This window comes from Cavia porcellus, unplaced genomic scaffold, assembly GCF_034190915.1.
Source record: "Cavia porcellus strain 051 isolate PalLab524CR breed Dunkin Hartley unplaced genomic scaffold, mCavPor4.1 scaffold_7, whole genome shotgun sequence".
NCBI lineage: Eukaryota > Metazoa > Chordata > Mammalia > Rodentia > Caviidae > Cavia > Cavia porcellus.
This window is the reverse complement of record NW_026947490.1, coordinates 24,211,852-24,232,384: the sequence shown is the minus strand read 5'-3', so window position 1 is coordinate 24,232,384 and position 20,533 is coordinate 24,211,852. Positions and strand designations below refer to the sequence as shown.

At 50.0% G+C, this 20,533-nt stretch overlaps 1 protein-coding gene across 3 annotated transcripts in view; it reads left to right on the top strand.

Moving 5' to 3' along the window:
- Positions 1 to 20,533, top strand: part of Prkd2 (protein kinase D2) — a 28,142-nt gene that overhangs the window by 3,626 nt on the left and 3,983 nt on the right. For all 3 annotated transcript variants that reach the window (XM_063252935.1, XM_063252936.1, XM_063252937.1), the window contains 14 exons: positions 2,695 to 2,826; positions 3,806 to 3,960; positions 4,059 to 4,269; positions 5,598 to 5,675; positions 5,754 to 5,910; positions 6,949 to 7,066; positions 7,923 to 8,000; positions 9,759 to 10,017; positions 12,079 to 12,131; positions 12,229 to 12,301; positions 13,422 to 13,528; positions 14,348 to 14,509; positions 16,851 to 16,949; positions 19,707 to 19,974. In XM_063252935.1, the coding sequence (XP_063109005.1) occupies positions 2,695 to 2,826; positions 3,806 to 3,960; positions 4,059 to 4,269; positions 5,598 to 5,675; positions 5,754 to 5,910; positions 6,949 to 7,066; positions 7,923 to 8,000; positions 9,759 to 10,017; positions 12,079 to 12,131; positions 12,229 to 12,301; positions 13,422 to 13,528; positions 14,348 to 14,509; positions 16,851 to 16,949; positions 19,707 to 19,974 (1,950 nt within the window). The remainder of the gene's footprint in view (positions 1 to 2,694; positions 2,827 to 3,805; positions 3,961 to 4,058; positions 4,270 to 5,597; positions 5,676 to 5,753; positions 5,911 to 6,948; positions 7,067 to 7,922; positions 8,001 to 9,758; positions 10,018 to 12,078; positions 12,132 to 12,228; positions 12,302 to 13,421; positions 13,529 to 14,347; positions 14,510 to 16,850; positions 16,950 to 19,706; positions 19,975 to 20,533) is intronic.

The window sequence follows — 20,533 nt, the reverse complement described above, 5'->3', positions numbered from 1 at the left end:
TCTGTTAGTTATACTTGAATATGAGGTTACAAATGTAGCAGGCCATGGTGGCCAGGTTTGTAATCCTAGCACTTTGGGAGGCTGAGGCAGGAGGATCGCTAGCCTGAGCCTTGGTATGTGCAGTTTATCAAAACTCTCCGTCAAAATAGATAAAAATGGCTGGGGACACAGCTCAGGCAAAAGCCCTGGGTTCAATCTCTAGTGCTTTTTTTTTTTTTTAAAAGAAAGTTACAAATGTTTTGACATCTGTGCCTCCTCCCACGGAAATGCTGGTGAAGTCCACATCTTTGCAAGATGAAATGAGGTACCATCCTCCATAGTTTTAAAAGCTCCCCAGTTGACTCTGAGTTTCGAGTCCTTCTTAAGTGGGGGGTTCTGCCTTCCTCATGTTGTGTCCCCCCCACCCGCAACACACTAGTGCTCAGCAAAGTGTGTCCAATGGGCAAATGACAACTAGAAGTTTCCATTTGCACCTTGGGTAACTTACTCAGGCATCAAATACCCTTTTCTAAAGTGGTAGCTTTTAAATATCCTCGCCTCGGTCTCCCTCTTCAACCTAAATCTTGATTGTGTAGGTGTCTCCCAGACACTTGTGAAGCACTTGGTATCCAGTAGGAGTCTCAGATCTGGCCCTAACAGGACAGAGCTCTCATGGTGCTGGGAAGGGAATCCTGACTCGTGCACAGGCTAGGCAGGTGTTGTGCTGTGGAGCCCTCCTGCAGCCCAGGACAGAGCCTTGGGGTCCCCGTCTGAACTTACTCTGCCTGCCTGCAGTCCTCTTTATCCTGGCCAATGAAAGACAGGACTGTTCACCCAGGTGGGCAGGCCTCGAACTGAACCCCAGACCTCCTTTGTTCCTCTTCTTCTCTCCTCCCAGCTCCTCATTTGATCCCTCAGCAAACCTACTGGCCCTTTTGTGAACCCATGTCCTGAATCTGTGTCCTGCCACCCCCACGGTCCAAGCCACCATCATGTCCAGCTTAGACTATTAAGAAATCAAATAAGTCACATTATGACACTCCGTGGCTCAAAATGCTTCCCTAGCTCCCTAGTACAGGGGGAATAAAATAGAAACTCCTTAGCATGGCTTCAGGGACATCTGTGGCAAGGCCTCTGCCAGGTCCCTGAAGTCCTCATTCAATCCCAGCTGTGTGCCAGCTGCTCTCTGTCCCTTCCACACACCAGCTCCCTCCCTGCTCAGCTCTTTGCACTCAGTCTGCTCTCCATCTGGATCATTTCCTCCTCACCTTCCCGATCACCCCATGCAGGGCTGTCACCTCTCTGTATTCTATGCTATCACACTGATGCATTGTTGTTAAAACACGGGGGGGGGGGGCATTTTCTGAAATGTCCTTGTCCATTTCCATGCTTACATTTCTCATCTGTCGCCCCAAAACTGCCTTGTCCCTGGCCTGAACCTAAACGTGTAAACAGTCCTTGGCATATAGAACAGAGTCCTCTCTGTTGCATAATGGTAAAAGGAATAGCTTAATATTGGACTGAAGGGGAGGGCAGTTCTTAGGTGAGAGGCTGTAGTCCGAGAATGAAACTTAAGAGCTTGGTGCCAGGCATATAGTTCAGTGGTGCAGTGCCTGCCTGGCAAACATGAGGTCCTGAGTTCAATTCCCGCTACAAAACAAAACAAAAACCTTGGGGCTGGGAGTGTAGCTCAGTGGTAGGGAGCTTGTCTAACCTGTGCCAGGCCCTGATTCAATCCCTAGTGCCACAGAAACAACAACAGAACAAATAAAAGGAGAGCAAATATTTACTGGGCACTTTCCATGTAAGGGCACTGTTTTAAGAGCTTTGCACATATTAATGCATTTAACCCTTGAGGAATCTATAAGACAATGCTGAGTTGCTTTACCTTGTTTTGTTTTGAGACAAAGTCTCACTGTGTAGTTCAGGCTGACCTTGAACTCACTTATGTAGCCCAGGTTGGCCTCTAACTCACAGTGATCCTCCTGCCTCAGCCTTCGGAGTGTGGGATTACAGGGGATTACACCACCATGCCTGACTCCCCCTCCCCCACCTTTCCCCCCTTTTGTGGTGCTGAGGATGGAACCCTGGGAACTGCACATACTAGGAAAGCGCTGCACCACCGAGCTACAGCCAGCTCAGCCTCAACTGGATTAGGATTTTAAATTTGTAGTTGCAGTAAAGCCTGTGTAACATAAAACTTGGCATCACAAGGCTTTTCAGGTTGTGTTAAGCACATATTACAATACCATCAACCCCTGGAAGTGCTCTCACCTGGCAGAAACGAAGCCCTGTACCACTAAACGGCTATGCCCGCGCTACCCTCTGCGGCAGCCTCGGGGAAGGCAGGTTGCTGTGGTGTTTTGTTCATTGGTGCAGCTGGGATTTGAGGTCAGTGAGGGAGAAAGGGACGCCTGAGTGTGTTACTCAGTCCTGGACCCTGTCAGCCCCCGGCCACCAACCTGCCCCTGCCAGGTCCTCACCAGCTCCTCAGCCGTGCAGGACAGGGACTCAGAGCTGCCAAGGCGCACTGAGTGGCCACTGGCCAGAGACGTGGAGGACAGGCGCCGCTTGCGGGCCCCGCTGCAGTTGTTGGGGATGCAGCGTACTGTGGGAAGAGGGGGAAGAATGGGCAGGGCGCAGCTTGCACAGGGGTGGCCTGTGTGAAATCTAGGAATGCTGGTGGGCAACAGCGTCTCCCCCTGCTGCCTGCAGCCTCTGCCACCTTTGAGGACTTCCAGATCCGACCGCACGCGCTTACGGTGCACTCCTATCGCGCACCTGCCTTCTGCGACCACTGCGGGGAGATGCTCTTCGGCCTGGTGCGCCAGGGCCTCAAGTGCGATGGTGAGGGAGAAGGGAAAGAGGATGGGGGCGGAGCCTCGGGTGGGTCTGGGGCGGGGTCAAGGCCTGTGCGTCGAGCTTCTGGAAGGGGCGGGGTTGGAAGGGCGGAGCTCGGGGCTGGGGTTGAAGCCCACAAAGTGGGCATCAGGGCAGGAGACAGGGATTCAGGTAAAGAGCTCGGAGAAGTAATGAGGCCCTGGGAAAAGGCTCGGCTGTGTCAGGTGTCAAGCACAGACAGAATGAGTTGGAGACCAACAGGAAGATATTTATCTGAAGAAAGTGGTTTATGGATTGTGGGGTGGGCCGGGCAGCTCCCAAATTCTGCACCCACAGAATCCCGCACCCCGTCTGTTGGACCGCCGTGGAGACAGGCAGTAATTTCTAGACCCAAGCTTCTGTCCACAGGGAGGAAGCCTCTCAGTTGATGGAATTGAGCCTGGCAATTAACCGGTTAATCCCCCTCCCTGCAGCCCATTAATCGCAGATTTTACTCCCATCTGCAAACACCTTCACAGCAGCCGCCACGGGGTCCTTGGTGTGGCAGAGGACAGGTGCACAGTAGGCTCGAGTTGACACAACTGACCATCAGTGTGCACCTCTGGTCAGTCTGGTGTCATCACCGACGAACAGATTGGGGAGAGCTTAAGTGTTAGGGTGTTAGGAAAGTGGGGGCAGAGCCAGAAGCAGGAGCAGGCCCTTTGTGCAGGGCACTGGTGTCTAGGAGGTGACCCAAAGGTGTCCCTGGCTGAAGTCCACGGGAAGACAAGGGGAGGGGCATAAAGCCTAATTCAGGTCTCCTGGGGAGGACGGTTTGCAAACTGGAATTAGGGACAGGACCTGGGATTGGTGACTTCCCTTTGGAGGGAATTGAGATGTAAGTGATAGGGCAAGGCCTGGAGGGGAGCTGGATGCCCAGCTTCAAAAGGGTGTGGGCTTAAGAGGGCCTCCGGCTGTGTCTTTGACCATCTGGCGCCTCCCGCAGGTTGCGGGCTGAACTACCACAAACGCTGCGCCTTCAGCATCCCCAACAACTGCAGCGGGGCCCGCAAGCGGCGCCTGTCCTCCACGTCTCTGGCCAGTGGCCACTCAGTGCGCCTTGGCAGCTCTGAGTCCCTGCCCTGCACGGCTGAGGAGCTGGTGAGGACCTGGCAGGGGCAGGTTGGTGGCCGGGGGCTGACAGGGTCCAGGACTGAATAACACACTCAGGCATCCCTTTCTCCCTCACTTACCCGCAGAGCCGTAGCACCACGGACCTCCTGCCTCGACGCCCACCCTCCTCCTCCTCCTCATTCTACACGGGCCGCCCCATTGAGCTGGACAAGATGCTGCTCTCCAAGGTCAAGGTGCCACACACCTTCCTCATCCACAGCTACACTCGGCCCACCGTTTGCCAGGCTTGCAAGAAACTCCTCAAGGGCCTCTTCCGTCAGGGCCTGCAGTGCAAAGGTTCGCGGGCCAGCTGGGAGGAGCTCAGGGTCTGAACTTTGCCCTTGGCCCCGTCTAGACTTGTGGAGGAACTGGGGAACCTGGGATTCTGACCTTGAGGAGCACAGGACTTCGAGATGCGAGTGTCCTGAATCCTGCTATTCCAGAACCTTGGGAATTCCGGAATCCTAGAACCTTGGACATCTAGAGCCATAAGATACTTGCCATGGGAATTCCTTACGTCTGTAGTAAAGCGAACATTGTACACTAAGGACTCAATTTTGGAATCATAGAATTCAGCTTACATAACCACAGAACTTTAGACCATAAATCTTAGAACTGTTACAGACTTTTAGAATATTGGAATTTCATTTCATTTCATTTATTTATTTATTCACTTTGGTACCAGGGAGCAAACTCACAGCCTCACACTTTCTAAACGGTTGCTTACGCCACTAAGCCAAACCCCCGGCCCTTCATTTTATTTTTTAAAGGCAGTAGAATATTAGAATTTTAGCAGCATAGAATTTGAGAATAATCAAAGTCTAGGAGACTTCCATTTGAAAGCTTTACAAGTCTAGAATCTTACAACCTTGGAAGTACTGAATCCTAGACTCCTAGAAACCTGGACCTCCAGAACTTTAAACAAACTTTGAAAGCTAGACCTAAATAATCATAAGGATATAAAAATCTAGTATCTTAGATGTATACAATTCTAAAATTTTGGAATCATCAGATTCTGGAGGCATAGAAGTGTAGAATCACAGAATGCTACATTTTAGAATTTAAATATCAAATCCTAAAAACTTGGACATTAAGAAGCATTAGTCTATTTTTTTTTTTTTTTTTTTTTTTTTGTATTTTCCAGGCAGGCCCTGTGCCACTGAGCATATCTTCAGGGCCAAAGTATTAGTCTAGAATCATAGATTTGTGGAATTCTAGAGGATTGTGTATCAAACTCAGGCCTTGGAAATAGAATCATAGATTCTTCAAATACAGGTTTTCAGATCCCAGCATGGTGGCACATGGCTATAATCCCACCACTCAGAAGGCTGAGGCAGGAGGATCACTGTGACTTTGAGGCTAGCCTCAGCTACATAGTAAATTCAAGACCAGACTAAATTATGTACACAGTGAGACTATCTCAATAAAATAACAAAACAACCAAAAATGGTTCTTGGCCACGTATGGTGGTATCCACCTGTAATCATAGCACTTTTGAGAGACTGAGGCAGGAGGATCACACGTTCAGGTTCAGTTTAGCTAAACAAGACCAGTGAAAACAACAATCACAAACCCAGACTCTTCTAATGAAGGTAACTATCCCTTGTTCCCTGTCCTCCTGGCAGACTGCAAGTTTAATTGCCATAAACGCTGTGCTACTCGTGTCCCTAACGACTGTCTGGGAGAGGCGCTCATCAATGGAGGTAAGAGGCCCAGAGTGCTTGAGAGGGAAGGAAGGGGCAGGGGCAGGGCCAGGTGCTTCACATGCCCCTGTCCCCCAGACATGCCGATGGAGGAGGCCTCTGATTTCAATGATTCCGACAAGACCGCCCTCCTCATGGATGAGTCAGATGACTCCGGTGTCATCCCAGGATCCCACTCTGAAAATGCCCTTCATGCCAGTGAGGAGGAGGAAGGCGAAGAAGGCAAGGCTCAGAGGTACCCACAGGATGCCCCGAGAGCCCTGGGAAAGGCTCTTCCCCATAGCAAGCCTCAACTTCCCCATCGCCACAATAGGCTAACTTCACCTTATAATTGTAAATTTTCCCAGTTTCTGAGACTGATCTGTACTAGCACCACAGGCCAGGCATGGTAGCACACCTGTAACGTTGGCACTGGGGAGGCTGAGGCAGGAGGATTTCCTGAAGTCTAAGGCCATTTCGAGCTGCAAAGTGAGCTCAAAGCCAGCCTGAACTACTTAGTGAGACTGTCTCAAATAAATAAATAAATAAATAAATAATTTTTTTAAAAAAGCATCAAATACTTTGTTTCTTTTCTTGAGACAAGGTTTCATTATGTAGCTCAGGCAACCCTCATAAATTTGAGGGTATCCCAGACTGGCCTCCATTTTGCAATCTTCCTGCCCCAGCTTCCTCAGTGCTAAATGTACAGGCATGCACCACTATGGCCTTTTATTAAATTTTAAACTGTTTTGTTGCTTTTGTTCTGGGAATTGACCTATGGCCTTGACACTAATTTACATCTCCAGTCCTATTTATTTATTTAGAGACAGAGCCTCTCTAAATTGCTTAGGCTGGGCTCAGATTTGCAGTTCTCCTCAGCCTTCCAGAGTACTGGGATTACAGGTGTGCAGCTCCACACCTGGCTAGGAACCCAGCTCTTAGTGGAAGACATCTCTCAAGAGTCCCCTTTCATGCCTGGCATTGTGGCACATACCTGTAACCTCAACACTGGGGAGACTGAGGCAGGAAGATTGCTGCAAGTTTGAAGCCAGCCTGGGCTACAGAGTTCAAACTAGCAATACCCTGTCTCAAAAGAACAAACAAAAAAAGAAAGAAAGGCCAAAACAAAAAGAGACCTCTTCCTCACTAGGAAATGTGGAAAGTGACAATCTCTGACCTCTTGCCACTGAATATTTTTCCTGTACTGGGAATTGAGCCCAGAGATGCACCTTGTAGCTCCAGGCAGGACGGTTATTTGACGCCTTTTGTGCATCCCCACTTCTGCCCTCCGCAGCTCCCTGGGCTACATTCCCCTGATGAGGGTGGTGCAGTCAGTGCGACACACAACGCGGAAATCCAGCACCACGCTCCGGGAGGGGTGGGTGGTTCATTACAGCAACAAGGACACCCTGGTGAGTGAGCCTGCTGAGGCCATTGGGATAGAGGGGAGGTCTAAGAGGCCCGGGACTAGAGCAGGGGGCTGGATATATGTTCTAAGTGGGCGTGATCTGGGCGGGGCGGCGGGCAGGGCTAGAATCAGAGGTGTCGATTTTAAGTGTGGAATAAGAGCCGTCCCCAAAGAGTGAGCCAAGAGAGAAGTTAAAAGACCAAGGCCAAGAAGTGGTGAAAGCCTGGTGTGGTGGCCAGCATGCCTATAATCCCAGCACTTGGGAGGCTGAGGTAGGAGGGTTACTGTGGTTCGAGGTTTGCCTGGGCTATAAAGTGAGCTGATGTCTAGCCTTGAGCTACCCTCAAAAAACTAGCAAACAAACATTAAAAAACAAAAAAGGGATAGAGGTGAAAGCCCAAGTTAGGTTTGGGACTAAAGCGAGAGAAGATGGGGTGAGGTCTATATTAATTACAACTAAGGGGGGGGGAGTGATAAAGTGGGGTTAAAAGAAGGCTCAAAGGTTAGAAGGGGACTTAAAGTGGTGGGACCGGTTCTATGCAGGCAAGAGTTAGGTGGGGGTTAGGAAGAGGGGAAGAAGACTTCAAATTAGAGGGGCTATAGAGAGGGGCCAGGTGAGTGGAGTCAGTTGGCAGGGGCAGGGTTGTTTGATAAGGGGCGGGGCTTGAATTAGTGGTGGGCGGGGCCAGAATGGAGGCCGGGATACAACCTGAGACGGCCGGGCTGAGTGGGGCGTGGCTAAGCATAAAGTCAGGGGCGGGGCCAGCGTTGGGGCGGAGTTTGACTGGAGAGAGCCTGGACCTCAGGCATCTCCCAGGATGCGTGTGTCACCCTCGCTGTCCCAAATATGTCTCCATCAGAGGAAGCGGCACTACTGGCGCCTGGACTGCAAGTGCATCACGCTGTTCCAGAACAACACGACCAACAGATACTACAAGGTGGGTTCAGCCCCAGCTCCTTCCACTGCCTTGGGTGCAGCCACCCAACTGCTAGGGATGCACCTTCTCCCGCATTTGATTTGAGCCCTGCAGCTTTCCAGCTGGGTGGCCCAGGAAAGTGACTTCACCTCTGTGCCTCACCTCTCAGCTGGAAAATAAATGCCTACAATGCCTCTGCTGGGTGTGGAGCACTCGCCTTTCATCTCAGGACTCTGGGAGCCTGAGGCAGAGAGAAACACAAATTCAAACCTAGCATGTGCCATAATTTAGCCTTCACTTAGTGAAACTCTGTCACAAAATAATAAATATAAAGGGGTGGGGAAATAGCTCAGGCCAAAGGCTCCGGGTTTCAATTCCCAGTATTAGAAAAACAAAATCTCCACTGAGATCACAGGTATTCAACATAAGCAAATAGCCTGAGACTGGGCTGCTGCCTGTGCGATCCACCTGTTCTTGCTTTAGAGCTCATTTGTGGTGCATTTTTGTTCCTCATCTCTTCCCTGCGGTCATGGGGTCCCAGCCAGTCTCTACCTGGTGGGTGGCACCAGCCTCTCAAGTGGGCCTTTGCAGCTAGTCTTTTTCCTGTGTAGCTGCCAGAGGCTTTTTGCTTTTTTTGTGATGCCATGGCCTCAGCAAGCTGGACAGGTGGTCTGCCCTTGAGCCACACCCTTGGTCCTTTTTATTGTTTCTTTGTTTTTGAGACAGGGTCTCACTAAATTGCCCAGGCCGGACTTCAATTTGCTAATCCTCTTGCCTTGGCTTCTCCAGTGCTGCAATTACAGGCTTGCGCCACCATACCCAGTGGCTGAAGCAGGAGGATCATCATTAGTTCCATGCCAGCCTAGGTTACATAGTGAGACCCGTCTCAAAAGTAAATTAATTAAAATTAAACAAACAAGCAAACAGCTGTCACAGCCTTCAGTGGCTCTCACAGTCCTTAAAGCCCAACCCCCTGCCCGGAATGCCTTTCTTGGACTTGCTGGGCCTGGTTCTTGTCCTTCCCATCTTGTTCACGCCATGCCCCATGGCAGTCTCCACATCACAACCTGGGTCACTGCTTATTTAAGCAGCCTTTCTTTTTTCCTCTTATATTTATTTAATTTTTCCTTTTTATTTTGCAGCAGGGCCTTGCTAAACTGACAAGTTACTTAAGTTGGGTTTGAACTTGCATTTCTCCTGCCTCAGCTTTTCACAGCCCTGGGACTCCAAGCAAGCACCACTGTCCTACCTTCCTCGTTCCCTCCTGTCTTTTAGTGCTCTCCCTCCTCAACCCCCACAATAGTCCCTGCATCTTCTCTGCCATCAGCTGCCTTCCTGGTCTCCTGTCTGCATTTCTTCTCATCCCATGCAGCTTCCACACACAGCCCCAGGATATCTCTTCCCAGCTCAAAACCCTTCAGTAGCTCCCTGTGGTCCTCAGACAAAGTCCGGGCTTATCCTTTTAGGCCACAGGGTCCTGTGTGGTATTTCCTTCACTTATGTGTTAGGCATTTATTAGTACCTCCTGTGTGCCAGGTACCATCCTGCATATTGAGGATAAGACACATTTTTTGACCACAGGGCCTTTGCACCCGATGCTCCCTCTACTTGCCTGCTAACTTCTTCTTACTCTTGGCTCTTTACTTCAGTATCTGACTATTTCCTGCAAACCAGGCCTGTCATTGACTCTGGCTTCTGTGCTACCCTTGAGAGAGCGGGGGAGCCTCAGGGCCTGCCCAGGATCCTGTCTTCACCCACACCACTTCCATGTCCCACCAGGAAATTCCGCTGTCAGAAATCCTCTCGGTGGAGCCCTCTCAGAACTTCAGCCTTGTGCCACCAGGCACCAACCCACACTGCTTCGAGATCATCACTGCCAATGCCACCTACTTCGTGGGCGAGACACCTGGCGGGGCCCCAGGCGGGCCGAGTGGGCAGGGGGCTGAGGCCGCCCGGGGCTGGGAGATGGCCATCCGCCAGGCCCTGATGCCTGTCATCCTCCAGGATGCCCCCAGCACCCCAGGCCATGCACCGCACAGTATGTCCCCACCCTGTGTTCCGGGAGGATGGGTCCAGAGCTAGGGGAGAACAAGGAGGAAGAGAGGCCTTGGTGGTTGGGGTTGGGAACATGGCACCTGGACTTAGCAAACTTGGGTTCAAGTCTCTGTGAGGCCTCTGACCTGCTGTGTAGCATTGGGCACACCTCTTCACACTCAGCTTCCTCCCAGGTGTTTATCAAACACCTTCTTTGTGCCCAGGAACTTTCTCGTATCCATCATTCCCCATCCCCAGACAGTAATAACCCAGACTGGGCGGGACTGGGGCAGAGAAACCAGGGAACTGGGCATGTCTGACCCAATCCGGGTATCCAGGAGGACTTCCTGGAGGAGGCCACACGTACACTGAGAACTGGAAGGGAAAATACATCAGGTAGAGGCAACAGATGATCACAGGACATCAGGTTCTCACCTCTGGCTGCTTGTTACCCAGTGTGGGTTAGACATTAATCACTGTCCTGTACAAACAGCAAGTATGTGCTAAGTATGGAGGTGCACAGCTGTAAACCCAGCACCCTGAGAGGCTGAGGCAGGAGGGTCGAAAGTTTGAAATATTTATTTTTGAGATGGGGTATCACTATGCAGTCTAGCCTGGACTTGATCTCATTAGGTAGCCTGGGTTGGCCTCAAATTCAGGGCGATCCTCCTGCCTCAGTCTCCTAGGTGCTGGGATTACAGGTGCCTGACACCATGGTCAGCATAATTTAGTAATTTAGACTCTGTCTCAAAATAAATATTCAAACAATGACCAGTGATGTAGCTTGGGGTGAAGACTGACATTTGCTGGAGTAATATGTGGCCTGAGGAGCAATATTTGAGCCAACTGTGGGATGAGGATTTAGCATTCCTGGTCCAGAGACAGTGTATACAAAGGCTGGGTCTGGGACAGAGCTTGCTGCGTGGGAGGCCCAGCAGGGAGACAGCATGGTGGGAAATACAACTGAATAGAGGCTGAAATCAGGTGGATGAAGGGCCTGACTAGGTCTTTAGATCACTGAGGGGCCCAGGCTTCTTCCCACTGGGGAGCCATGGTCAGGCTGTGAGAGGGGAGGCTCAGGGCCCCTTCGGGTTCCTGAGGAAGGTAAAGGGGGCAGGGCAGGGGTACGGACACCAGGGGAGGGGCCAGGAGCAGGGAGCTGGGTTGGGCAGCAGTGGAGAGGTGGAATGGGGCACGATCAGGACCCTGTAGATGCCTGGCTCTGCTTTGGTCTGGAGGCACAAGTTCAGGGCACATTGCTGGAATTCCTTTGGAATTTCCTCTAAGCCTCAGTTTCCTACTATGGGGAATGGGATCCACATGCCTCTCTTGGCAGAGGCATGGGTAGAATGGTCAGCATCAGGTTTGTCAAGCCACTTTTTGGGGGTTGGAAGTTGCACCCAGTGGGCCTTCCCAATGAGCTACATCCTCAGCCCTTTTTAAAATTTGTATCTTTGCTGGGTGTAGTGGGGCATACCTGTAATCCCAGCACTCGGGAGGCTGAGGCAGGAGGACTGTCAGGAGTTCAAAGCCAGCCTGAACTGTGTATCAAGACCCTGTCTCAAAACAACCTTCCCTAAAAAAGAAAAGAAAACCATTCCATGAAGTCTATATTTTTGGCTATCGTAGCTTTCCATGCTAGCCCACACTGTGTCTCCCAGATGCAGTGTGTGCTTTTATCTTTCTTCTCACCCTCTTTTTCTATTTATTTGGCCCAAGCTCACTCTGCAGAGCCAGTTCTCTCCCACTCTTCACTTTTACTTTCTTGAATAAACTTCACCACTGCTTAAAAAAAATGCATTTTTATTTGGAGACAGGGTCCCACTAAATTGCCCAGGCTGGCTCCAACTTGCCATCCTCCTGCCTCAGCCTCTCAGGTTGCTGGGATCACAGGTGCCACCGTGCCTCTGTGATGTCCCTTCTTAAGCATGTCTTATTACTCCTCCCAGTGGTGTTTTTTAGATGAGGCAACTGAGGTCAGAGTGGATGACTTGTGTCACCTGACTGGAACCATGGGAGGGCCGGGTGGAGCCGGTCCTGAGCTTCTGTCTGTCCCTCTCCTCAGGACAAGCTTCCCTGAGCATCTCTGTGTCCAACAGTCAGATCCAGGAGAATGTGGTAAGAGTCCTGCCTGATTCTGCACACCTCTGCAGTTTCCCCTCCCTGCCCCTTCATCGCCATTTGCACCTGTGACACTTCTGTCCCCATCCTGCAGGACATTGCCACTGTCTACCAGATCTTCCCGGATGAGGTGCTGGGCTCAGGGCAGTTTGGAGTGGTCTATGGAGGTAAGAAGGCTGTTGGGCTGGGCTGAGCCTTCCCAGGGTTACCTTCCTTTCTGACTGGCTGGTTGCTCACCTGTTCTGATTGTCGTAGAAAGCCACAACCTGGAGAGGTGTGGTATTGCACCTGCCTTTAATGCCTGTAATCCTAGGACTGGGGAGGCTGAGGTGGGAGGATTTCTGAATGTTCAAGGCTAGCCTAAGGCCAACCTGAACAACACAGTGAGATCCTGTCTCAAAAAAAAAAAAATTGTTGCCAAGGAGTTAGCTCAGCGGCATAAACACCTGCCTGGCAAGCACGAGGTCGTGAGTTTGATCCCTAGTACCAAAAACAAACAAACAAACAAACAAAAATTATTTTTAAAAAAAAGCTACAGCATGGCTACAGGTGGTTGCAGGCTTCTCTTTCCCTTCGGGAAAACCAGTGCACTTCTTCCTGCTGTTAGTAGGAGTGAAATTTTTGTGCTCTGATTGACCACAGAGGCAATTCCAGTTCCTCACAGCTTCTTTGTGTGTGTGTGTTTTTGTTTTTGTTTTTTTTGGTACCAATAATCACCTCCCACCTTCTGATTGGTTATAAATCTAGCTTTCCATGTTATCTATTGGCCTCTCCAGAGCTTTTTTTCCTTTCTTCTTTTTCTTTCTTTCTTTCTTTTTTTTTTAAAAACAGGGTCTCACAATCTAGTGCAAGCAGGCTTTGAACTAACTATATCCAAGGCTAGCCTTGAACTCACAGCAATCCTCCTGCCTCAGCCTTCCATGTGCTGGGATTACAGGGATGCACCACCTCTCCTGGCCTTTGTTTTTGTTTTGAGATAGGGTCTCCCTATGTATTCCAGGCTGGACTTGAACTCACTGCATTGCCTAGGATGGTTTTGAATGCCTGACTATCCTCCTGCCTCAGCCTACCATTCCAGGCACAAGTCCAATGCTTAACCAGAGCCCTGCCTTTGATCTTCCTTCCACTTTTACTCCCAGCCCCTCCACCCCACCCCACATATTAGTGTCCCCTCAGAGCCACGTTGGTGGCCCTTCCATCACCTCAGCCCATCTCCAGTTGGGTCTCTCCTGCCAGGATTGGGAGGCCTTGCTCTCTCATCCCTTCTCTCCCACTTCTGTCACCCAGGAAAGCACCGGAAGACCGGCCGGGATGTGGCAGTGAAGGTCATTGATAAACTGCGCTTCCCCACCAAGCAGGAAAGTCAGCTGCGCAACGAGGTTGCCATTCTCCAGGTGACAGCACAGTCCTGCCCCTGCTCCAGTGGGGACTTTCTTCCTCTCCCTCCTCATGACGAACTCAGGCAGGCTTCCTGGAGGAGGAAGGGCTTGGAGCAGAGGGCTGGCCAGTGCCGGGGCCTGAGGACCGAGGTCCGGGAAGATGGTGCAGAGAGGCACAGGGAGGGTGGGTCCAGATGCCGTAGGCTGTCTTGAAGGTTCTGGGGAACTCAGAGGACTCGGAGGACTGAGGGTGACACTTCCTTTTAGAGCACTTCCTAGCATGAATGAGGAGGCCGTGGGGGCCATCCCCGGTGCCACCAAAATCTCAGACATTTAAAAAAGAAAACAAGGGGGGCAGGGATTGTGCAACGGAAGGCCAGGATCAGGTGTGTTTTTTAGGAAATCTCTAGAGCTGCCATCTGGAGGGTGGGTAGAGAGGGATGTAATGGAATTGGAGCCCTGGGTGGATCTGGGGAGGAATTTGGGCAGGAGAATTGGGGTCAGGCCGGGACAGGGCTGGGGGAAGGGAGGAAGTGCACCATGAAGAGCTGTAGACAGAAATAAGAAGAAAAACCAAGGGTGCCAACGTACAAAGCTGCCTGCCTCTCTAGGCTCCCTGCTCCTCGCCTCCTGCAGCCCTGGCCTTCCCACTGCCAAGTCCATGATGCCAAGGTCTCTGGGGACAGCAGGAGGGGGGCGCAGAACGTGCTGCCCTTCCAGTCTCTGCTCAGTCCCCATTGCCACCCCCAGGGACATCCTTCTTGCCTGTTATCCATATGATTCCGTGGCTGAGTTCAGGGGCAACCTAGATCCTGACCCCACTCTGCCCTCCAGAGTCTGCGGCACCCTGGAATCGTGAACCTGGAGTGCATGTTCGAGACGCCCGAGAAAGTGTTTGTGGTGATGGAGAAGCTTCATGGGGACATGCTGGAGATGATCCTCTCCAGCGAGAAGGGCCGGCTGCCCGAGCGCCTCACCAAGTTCCTTATCACCCAGGTGTGCCCCTCCCCCAGCTCCCCCTGCAGGGGCCCCGAGTCACTGAACCACCACACAGGAGCTGGGTAGGACTAAAGACAGCAGACCTCACCTGGGATCCTGACACAGAGGAAGGCTGAGGCAGGAGGATCACAGGTTAGAGCCCAGCCTGGGCAACTCAGAGACTTAGTAAGACCCTGTCTCAAAATGAAAAAATGCAAAAGGAATGGGGATGTAGCTCAGAGTAAAGCCTTGGTTCAGTGTCCAGTGCCACCACCAAAAAAAGAAAAGCATATCACCCAATTCCCCAGCTGCCAAAAACATAGACATATAGATTCCATTTTTTGTTTGTTTGGTTTTTTTGGTACTGAGGACTCAACACAGGGCTTTGCACATGCTATGTACATGCTCTGCTACTAAGATACATCACATCCCCAGCTTCTTAAAAATTTTATTTTAGGGGCTGGGGATTTAGCTCAGCAGCATAAGAACCTGCCTTGCAAGCAGGCAGTCAGGAGTTTAATTCCCAGTACCAATTAAAAAAAAAAAATTTATTTTGAGGCAGTGCTTCATTGAGTTTACAGAGTGGTCATGAACTTGTAATCTCCTGCCTCAGCCTACTGGGTAGCTGATCTCTACACATATACCAGCATGTCTGGGATAATTAGTGCTTTAACTTTTACAGTGTTAAACGTTCCCTTAAGCAACTAGTTTCTGAGCTTCACATCCTTCCTAGAAAAGCCTTCCCACTGGGCGGGGGCCCGCCTTATTCTGGGATGTTTTCTCTGCTGGTTGTAAGGAGCCCTGTGTGTGTGTGTTGCCCAGTGCCCTTACTGTCCCACACTGCGTGCCTGCACATCTGGGCTGACTCAAGAGTGGGTACAAGAACCCACTGAGGCCGGTGCATCCGACTTCAGGTGGGAGGAGGGCGCCAAGTTGCTTTCAGCAACTGAGAGAGCTTCTCTTTCTGGTCTTGCATTTCTTCATCCTTTTCTCTCTCTCTCTCTCTCTTTTTTTTTTTTTTATGGTAACTGGAATTGAACTGAGGACCTCGTGCTTGCCAGGCAGGCGCTTGTGCCACTGAGCTACATTCCCAGCCCCCTTCATCTTTTTGCTTCCTCTCTCTCTCCTTTCTGCAGATTTCTGCCTATGGGTCTTTGCCCACTCATCCTGCACTAAGCTCTCTACCTTTCGATCTTATGTCTCGCCACCCTTTGAGGTAGGTGTCATTGTCACTGCACTTCATAGAGGAGCACACTGAGGCAGCAGTCTCTTATCCCAGGTTACAGCTGCGAAGCTGTCTGGCTAAGATTTGAATCTGACTCTGTCTTGCTTTCAATCTACCCTTTGTGTTCACTGCCTTAATTGGGAAAAAAAATCAAATCAGCTGCCAGAAAATCTGGAGATGGCAAATACACTTGCCTCTTTCCACCCCATCTCACGTGAAAAATAGGCCTGGAGAAGGAGGACCACAGCAGTGGCTTTCAAGTAGTATTTCATTCTTAGAAAGCCAAGTAGTAAAAACTAAATAAATGAAAATTTAAATTTTGAGCTGTACGTTACAGTTGCATGTTTACATGATTGGGCTTCTGTGGTATTTGGTATTCTGTGTAGGTTACACAGAATGGAGAAATACTATCAGGATTTGTGTGTGTGTGCGTGTGTGTACATGTGGTACTGGGATTGAACTCAGGTCCTTCACACCGAGCTACATCCCATCTCTCTCTCTCTCTCTCTCTCTCTCTCTCTCTCTCTCTCTCTCTCTCTGAGACAAATTCTTGGTAAGTCAGTAAGTTGCCCAGGCTTGCTGTGAATTGGAGATCCTCCTGCCTCAGCCTTGCAGAGTGCTGGGATTATAGGTGTGCACCACCACCCTCCATAGAGTTGTTGTGTAAGACAAAAAAAAATTTTTTTTAAAAGCAGTTATACATAGAACCTTTTTGAAAGGCCCTGCTCAATTTTTATAGCACTTAAGAAGTCTCCTAGAGGGCTGGGGATTTAGCTCAGCGACATAAGTGCCTGCCTTGCAAATGTGTGGTCGTGAGTTCAACCCCTGGTACCGATAAAAACGAAACACACACACACACACACACACACACAAAAGAAGTCTCCTGCATGCAGAGGGTCCCAGATCCTCGCAGCCCGTTGCTCTAGCCCAGCCTTTCTAAAATTCTACCCTTAACTCTTCACTCTCAGTGTGCATAGCTCAGAGATTCTGAAATTCTGTGGGATCCCCAGTCACTTCCTGGAGCCTAGGGGTCTTTAGGACTGCTGAGACCTTGAGGATGGGAAGTGGAGGGCTGGCACTAAAGTGGAGGCCTGGGAGGTCCCTTTTGAACTTGGCCATACCTCCCCCCCTCAGATCCTGGTTGCTTTGCGGCACCTTCACTTCAAGAACATCGTCCACTGTGACTTGAAACCAGAAAACGTGTTGCTGGCTTCAGCAGACCCGTTTCCTCAGGTCAGTTAACGCCTGCTCCCAATTCAGGGAAGTGCAGTCAACACTGGGTGGGTTTGGGCTGGGGATTTAGCTCAGCGTCATAAGCACCTGCCTTGCAAGCAGGTGGTCATGAGTTCAATCCCTGGTACCGATAAAAAGGAAAAAGACAAAAAAAAGAACAACACTGGGTGGGTGGAGGACGTGTAATAATCAGGGTATAGATGTCGCCACTGATACGTGATCTGAAAACCCTTCACCCCCGTTACAGTGGCTTAAATAGGAGAGGCTTGTTTTTCCCTCCTGTGGAGCTTGGCAAGAAAGTTTCGCCATGTTGGAGACCAGGCTTCCCTATGCTGATGCTGGCTTCTGTGGCCCAGGATACCCCTGCTGTGTCTTTTTAGCTGGGTTAGAGGACCACAGAGTTGGAAGAAATGGACTCACCCCTTTCCTTTCTAGGTGATTGGAACTTCTCACATCTTATTGGCCAGAACTTGATCACATGATCTAGGCTGACCACTAAGGAGACTGGGAAATGTAGTCTATTGTGAGTGGCCATGTAGTCTTGAAATTCAACATTTTTATGAAGAGAAAAACATGGAACAAATATTGGAGAACAACTGTTGCCCTAATGGGGAAATGACATTTTTTTTTTGAAACAGTGTTTCATTATGCAGTTTTAGGCTGGTTTTGAATTCTCTTTATCCCAGGCTGGCTTGGAACCTGAAGAAATCCTCCAGCCTCAGCCTCCCAGTGTGGAATTACAGACGTCCACTACCGTGCCTGACTGAGAAATGGCTTTTGACGAGTCTCTGGCTAGGAGATGAGAGCCCACATAGAGTGGGGCTAGAAAAAGCAATGTTTGTAATGGTTGTAATTTGTTGAGTACCTAATATTTTAGATCAATTACTTACAGGATCTCATTTTTTCCACATCCCTGTGAAGTTTTTGCTTTATTATCTGTGTTTTACAAGTCATCTCTATGCTCAAGGAGCTTGTAACAGTGGATTTTCAGGTAAAGGGGGTTTCCCCCCAAAAGACATTTGACAATGTTGGAGGCCATTTTAGTTGTCATAATTAAATAGCTAAACATTCTACAGTGCCCAAACATTCCTCCTAACAGTGGATCATCTGCCCTCACAGTCAATAGTGCCAAGTTGAGCAACCCTATTAGACTAGTGAGATTTGGTAGAAATGTAACACAGGGGCCCAGGGATTTAGCTCAGCGGCATAAATGCCTGCCTGGCAAACTCGAGGTCATGAGTTAAATCCCAGGTACAAAAGAAGAAGAACAACAACGGAGCTGGGGATTTAGCTCAGCGGCATAAGCGCCTGCCTTGGAAGCAGGCAGTCGTGAGTTTGATCCCCGGTACCAATAAAAAGGAAAAAGACAAAAAAAACCCAAAGATATATCATTTGACATTTTTAAGTAGCTGCATTATGAAAGATAAAAGAAACAAATAAAATTAAACTTTAATAATATAGTTTATATGCTGGATGTGATGGCATGCACCTGTAATCCCAGTACTTGGGAGGCTGAAGCAGGAGGATCATTGCAAGTTCAAGACCAGCCTGGGCTACAAAGTGAACTCAAGGCCAGCCTGAACTGCATAGCAAGACCCTGTCTCAAAAACAGCCCCCCCAAAATAGATATAGTTTAGCCTAGCATAAAATGCATTATTTAACATGAAATCAATGTGAAATCTGACTGAAATATTTGACTTTCCTTTCATATTTAGTCCTCCAAACCTGGTATGCATTTTACACTTACAGCAAGCCTCAATTGCAATGCTAAATTTTGTTCGGAAATACATACTTAGAGGCTAGTGATGCACCTCAGGTACGTGTGCAAGGCCCTGAGTTTGATCTCCAGCACTGCAAGAAAAAAGAATATAGAAATACTTGGTTTGCATTGAAATTTCATAAGACTAGAAAAATGGTTTGATATACCCGAGTTGTTCCAATCATGTTTTAAAGTTTTCCAATAACTGAATTGATGACTGGATTAAAATTAAATACAAAATCACTTCTTCAGCCCCATTTGACAACTTTCAAGTGCTCGATCGCCACTTGTGGCCAGTGGCCACTTTACCGGAGTGTCCACATGAAAAACCGAGGCCTGGGGGAGCTGAGACCTCCTACTCCCTTTTCCAATCCATACAAGCACCTAGGTGGAAACAGTTTTGTTTTTATTTTTTGCGTGGTGCCTATGGGGACACAGAGGCAAGAGGCAGCTGAGACCCATTCACAGAGATAGCAGCAGGGACCTTTTTTTGAGCGCCCCTGTGGGCCGGGCATGGATTCGCTTGTAATCTTCATTAAGGCTTTGTTTCAGTGTCTCGCTTTGTAATTCACACTGACACCCCCCCCCCTTTTTTTTTGTTTTTCTTTCTTCTTCTTCTTCTTCTTTTTTTTTTTTTTTTCTTTTGAGACAGGGTTGAGTCTCACTGAGACTTTGTAGGTCTCAAACTTGCAGTGATCCTCCTGCCTCAGGACATTTGATATGTAGCCCAGGTTGGCCTTAAACTTGAACTCTTGGCCAGCTTCCTGCCTCAGCCTCCCGAAGTGATAGTCCTTTGAGACATGTGTTATTATGTTCCTCCCAGTTGATGAGGAAACTGAGGCACAGAGGAACATTCTCGTGACTGGGCTCATTCAGCTTAGTGAGCTGAGGAGCTTAGTGACCCACCATTGTTTCCTTTGGCATTGGGTGGATGGATGTGGACATACTGCAGGGTGTGGTTTCGTCACTCCTCAGACCTTCCCCTCTACCCTTGGCAGGTGAAGCTGTGTGACTTCGGCTTCGCCCGCATCATCGGTGAGAAGTCATTCCGGCGCTCTGTGGTGGGCACACCCGCGTACCTGGCACCCGAGGTGCTGCTCAACCAGGGCTACAACCGCTCTCTGGACATGTGGTCGGTGGGTGTGATCATGTATGTTAGCCTCAGCGGCACGTTCCCCTTCAACGAGGACGAGGACATCAGCGACCAGATCCAGAACGCAGCCTTCATGTACCCAGCCAACCCCTGGAGCCTCATCTCCACTGGAGGTCAGCTGCTGGGGGCGGGGACAGGGCGGGGCCTAGAGATGGGCGGGGCCACGGGAGGGATGGGCTGCCACTCAGGGATAGGGAATTAACCTGGGGCCAGATTGTGGGGGGAACGGATGAGAGACAGTCACTGATTCTTCTGTGACAGTTCGTTTAGCGGGTGCGTGTTGAGTGTCTGCTGTGCGGGGCAGTGAGTGCCCTGGGCTCGGGATGCTGTGGTGTACGGGACAGTGATCCTGCGGGAAGAGGCTTGAGGAATGGTCTGTGAAGTGGGCAGGGAAGGTCCCTAGTGGGGCGTGGCCTCGCGGAGCGTGGGGAGTTAGTGCTGAGTGAGGAGAGCCTGGTCCACCCGGGTCCTGGAACAGCGTTGGGCGTCCTTGGGACTGCCTGTTGGAATTTGCTCCATAGAAGTACATTCCGGGTGCACTTCCAGTGGAAGTCAGCGTTGGTGGCTGATGTGTGACACGTGACTGGTGTTGGCCAAGGTAGGGTGACTATATGCATAAGGGCTAAAGAGTCACCCTCTGTGCCCTGGGGATCCTATTCACAGGTTCAGCCA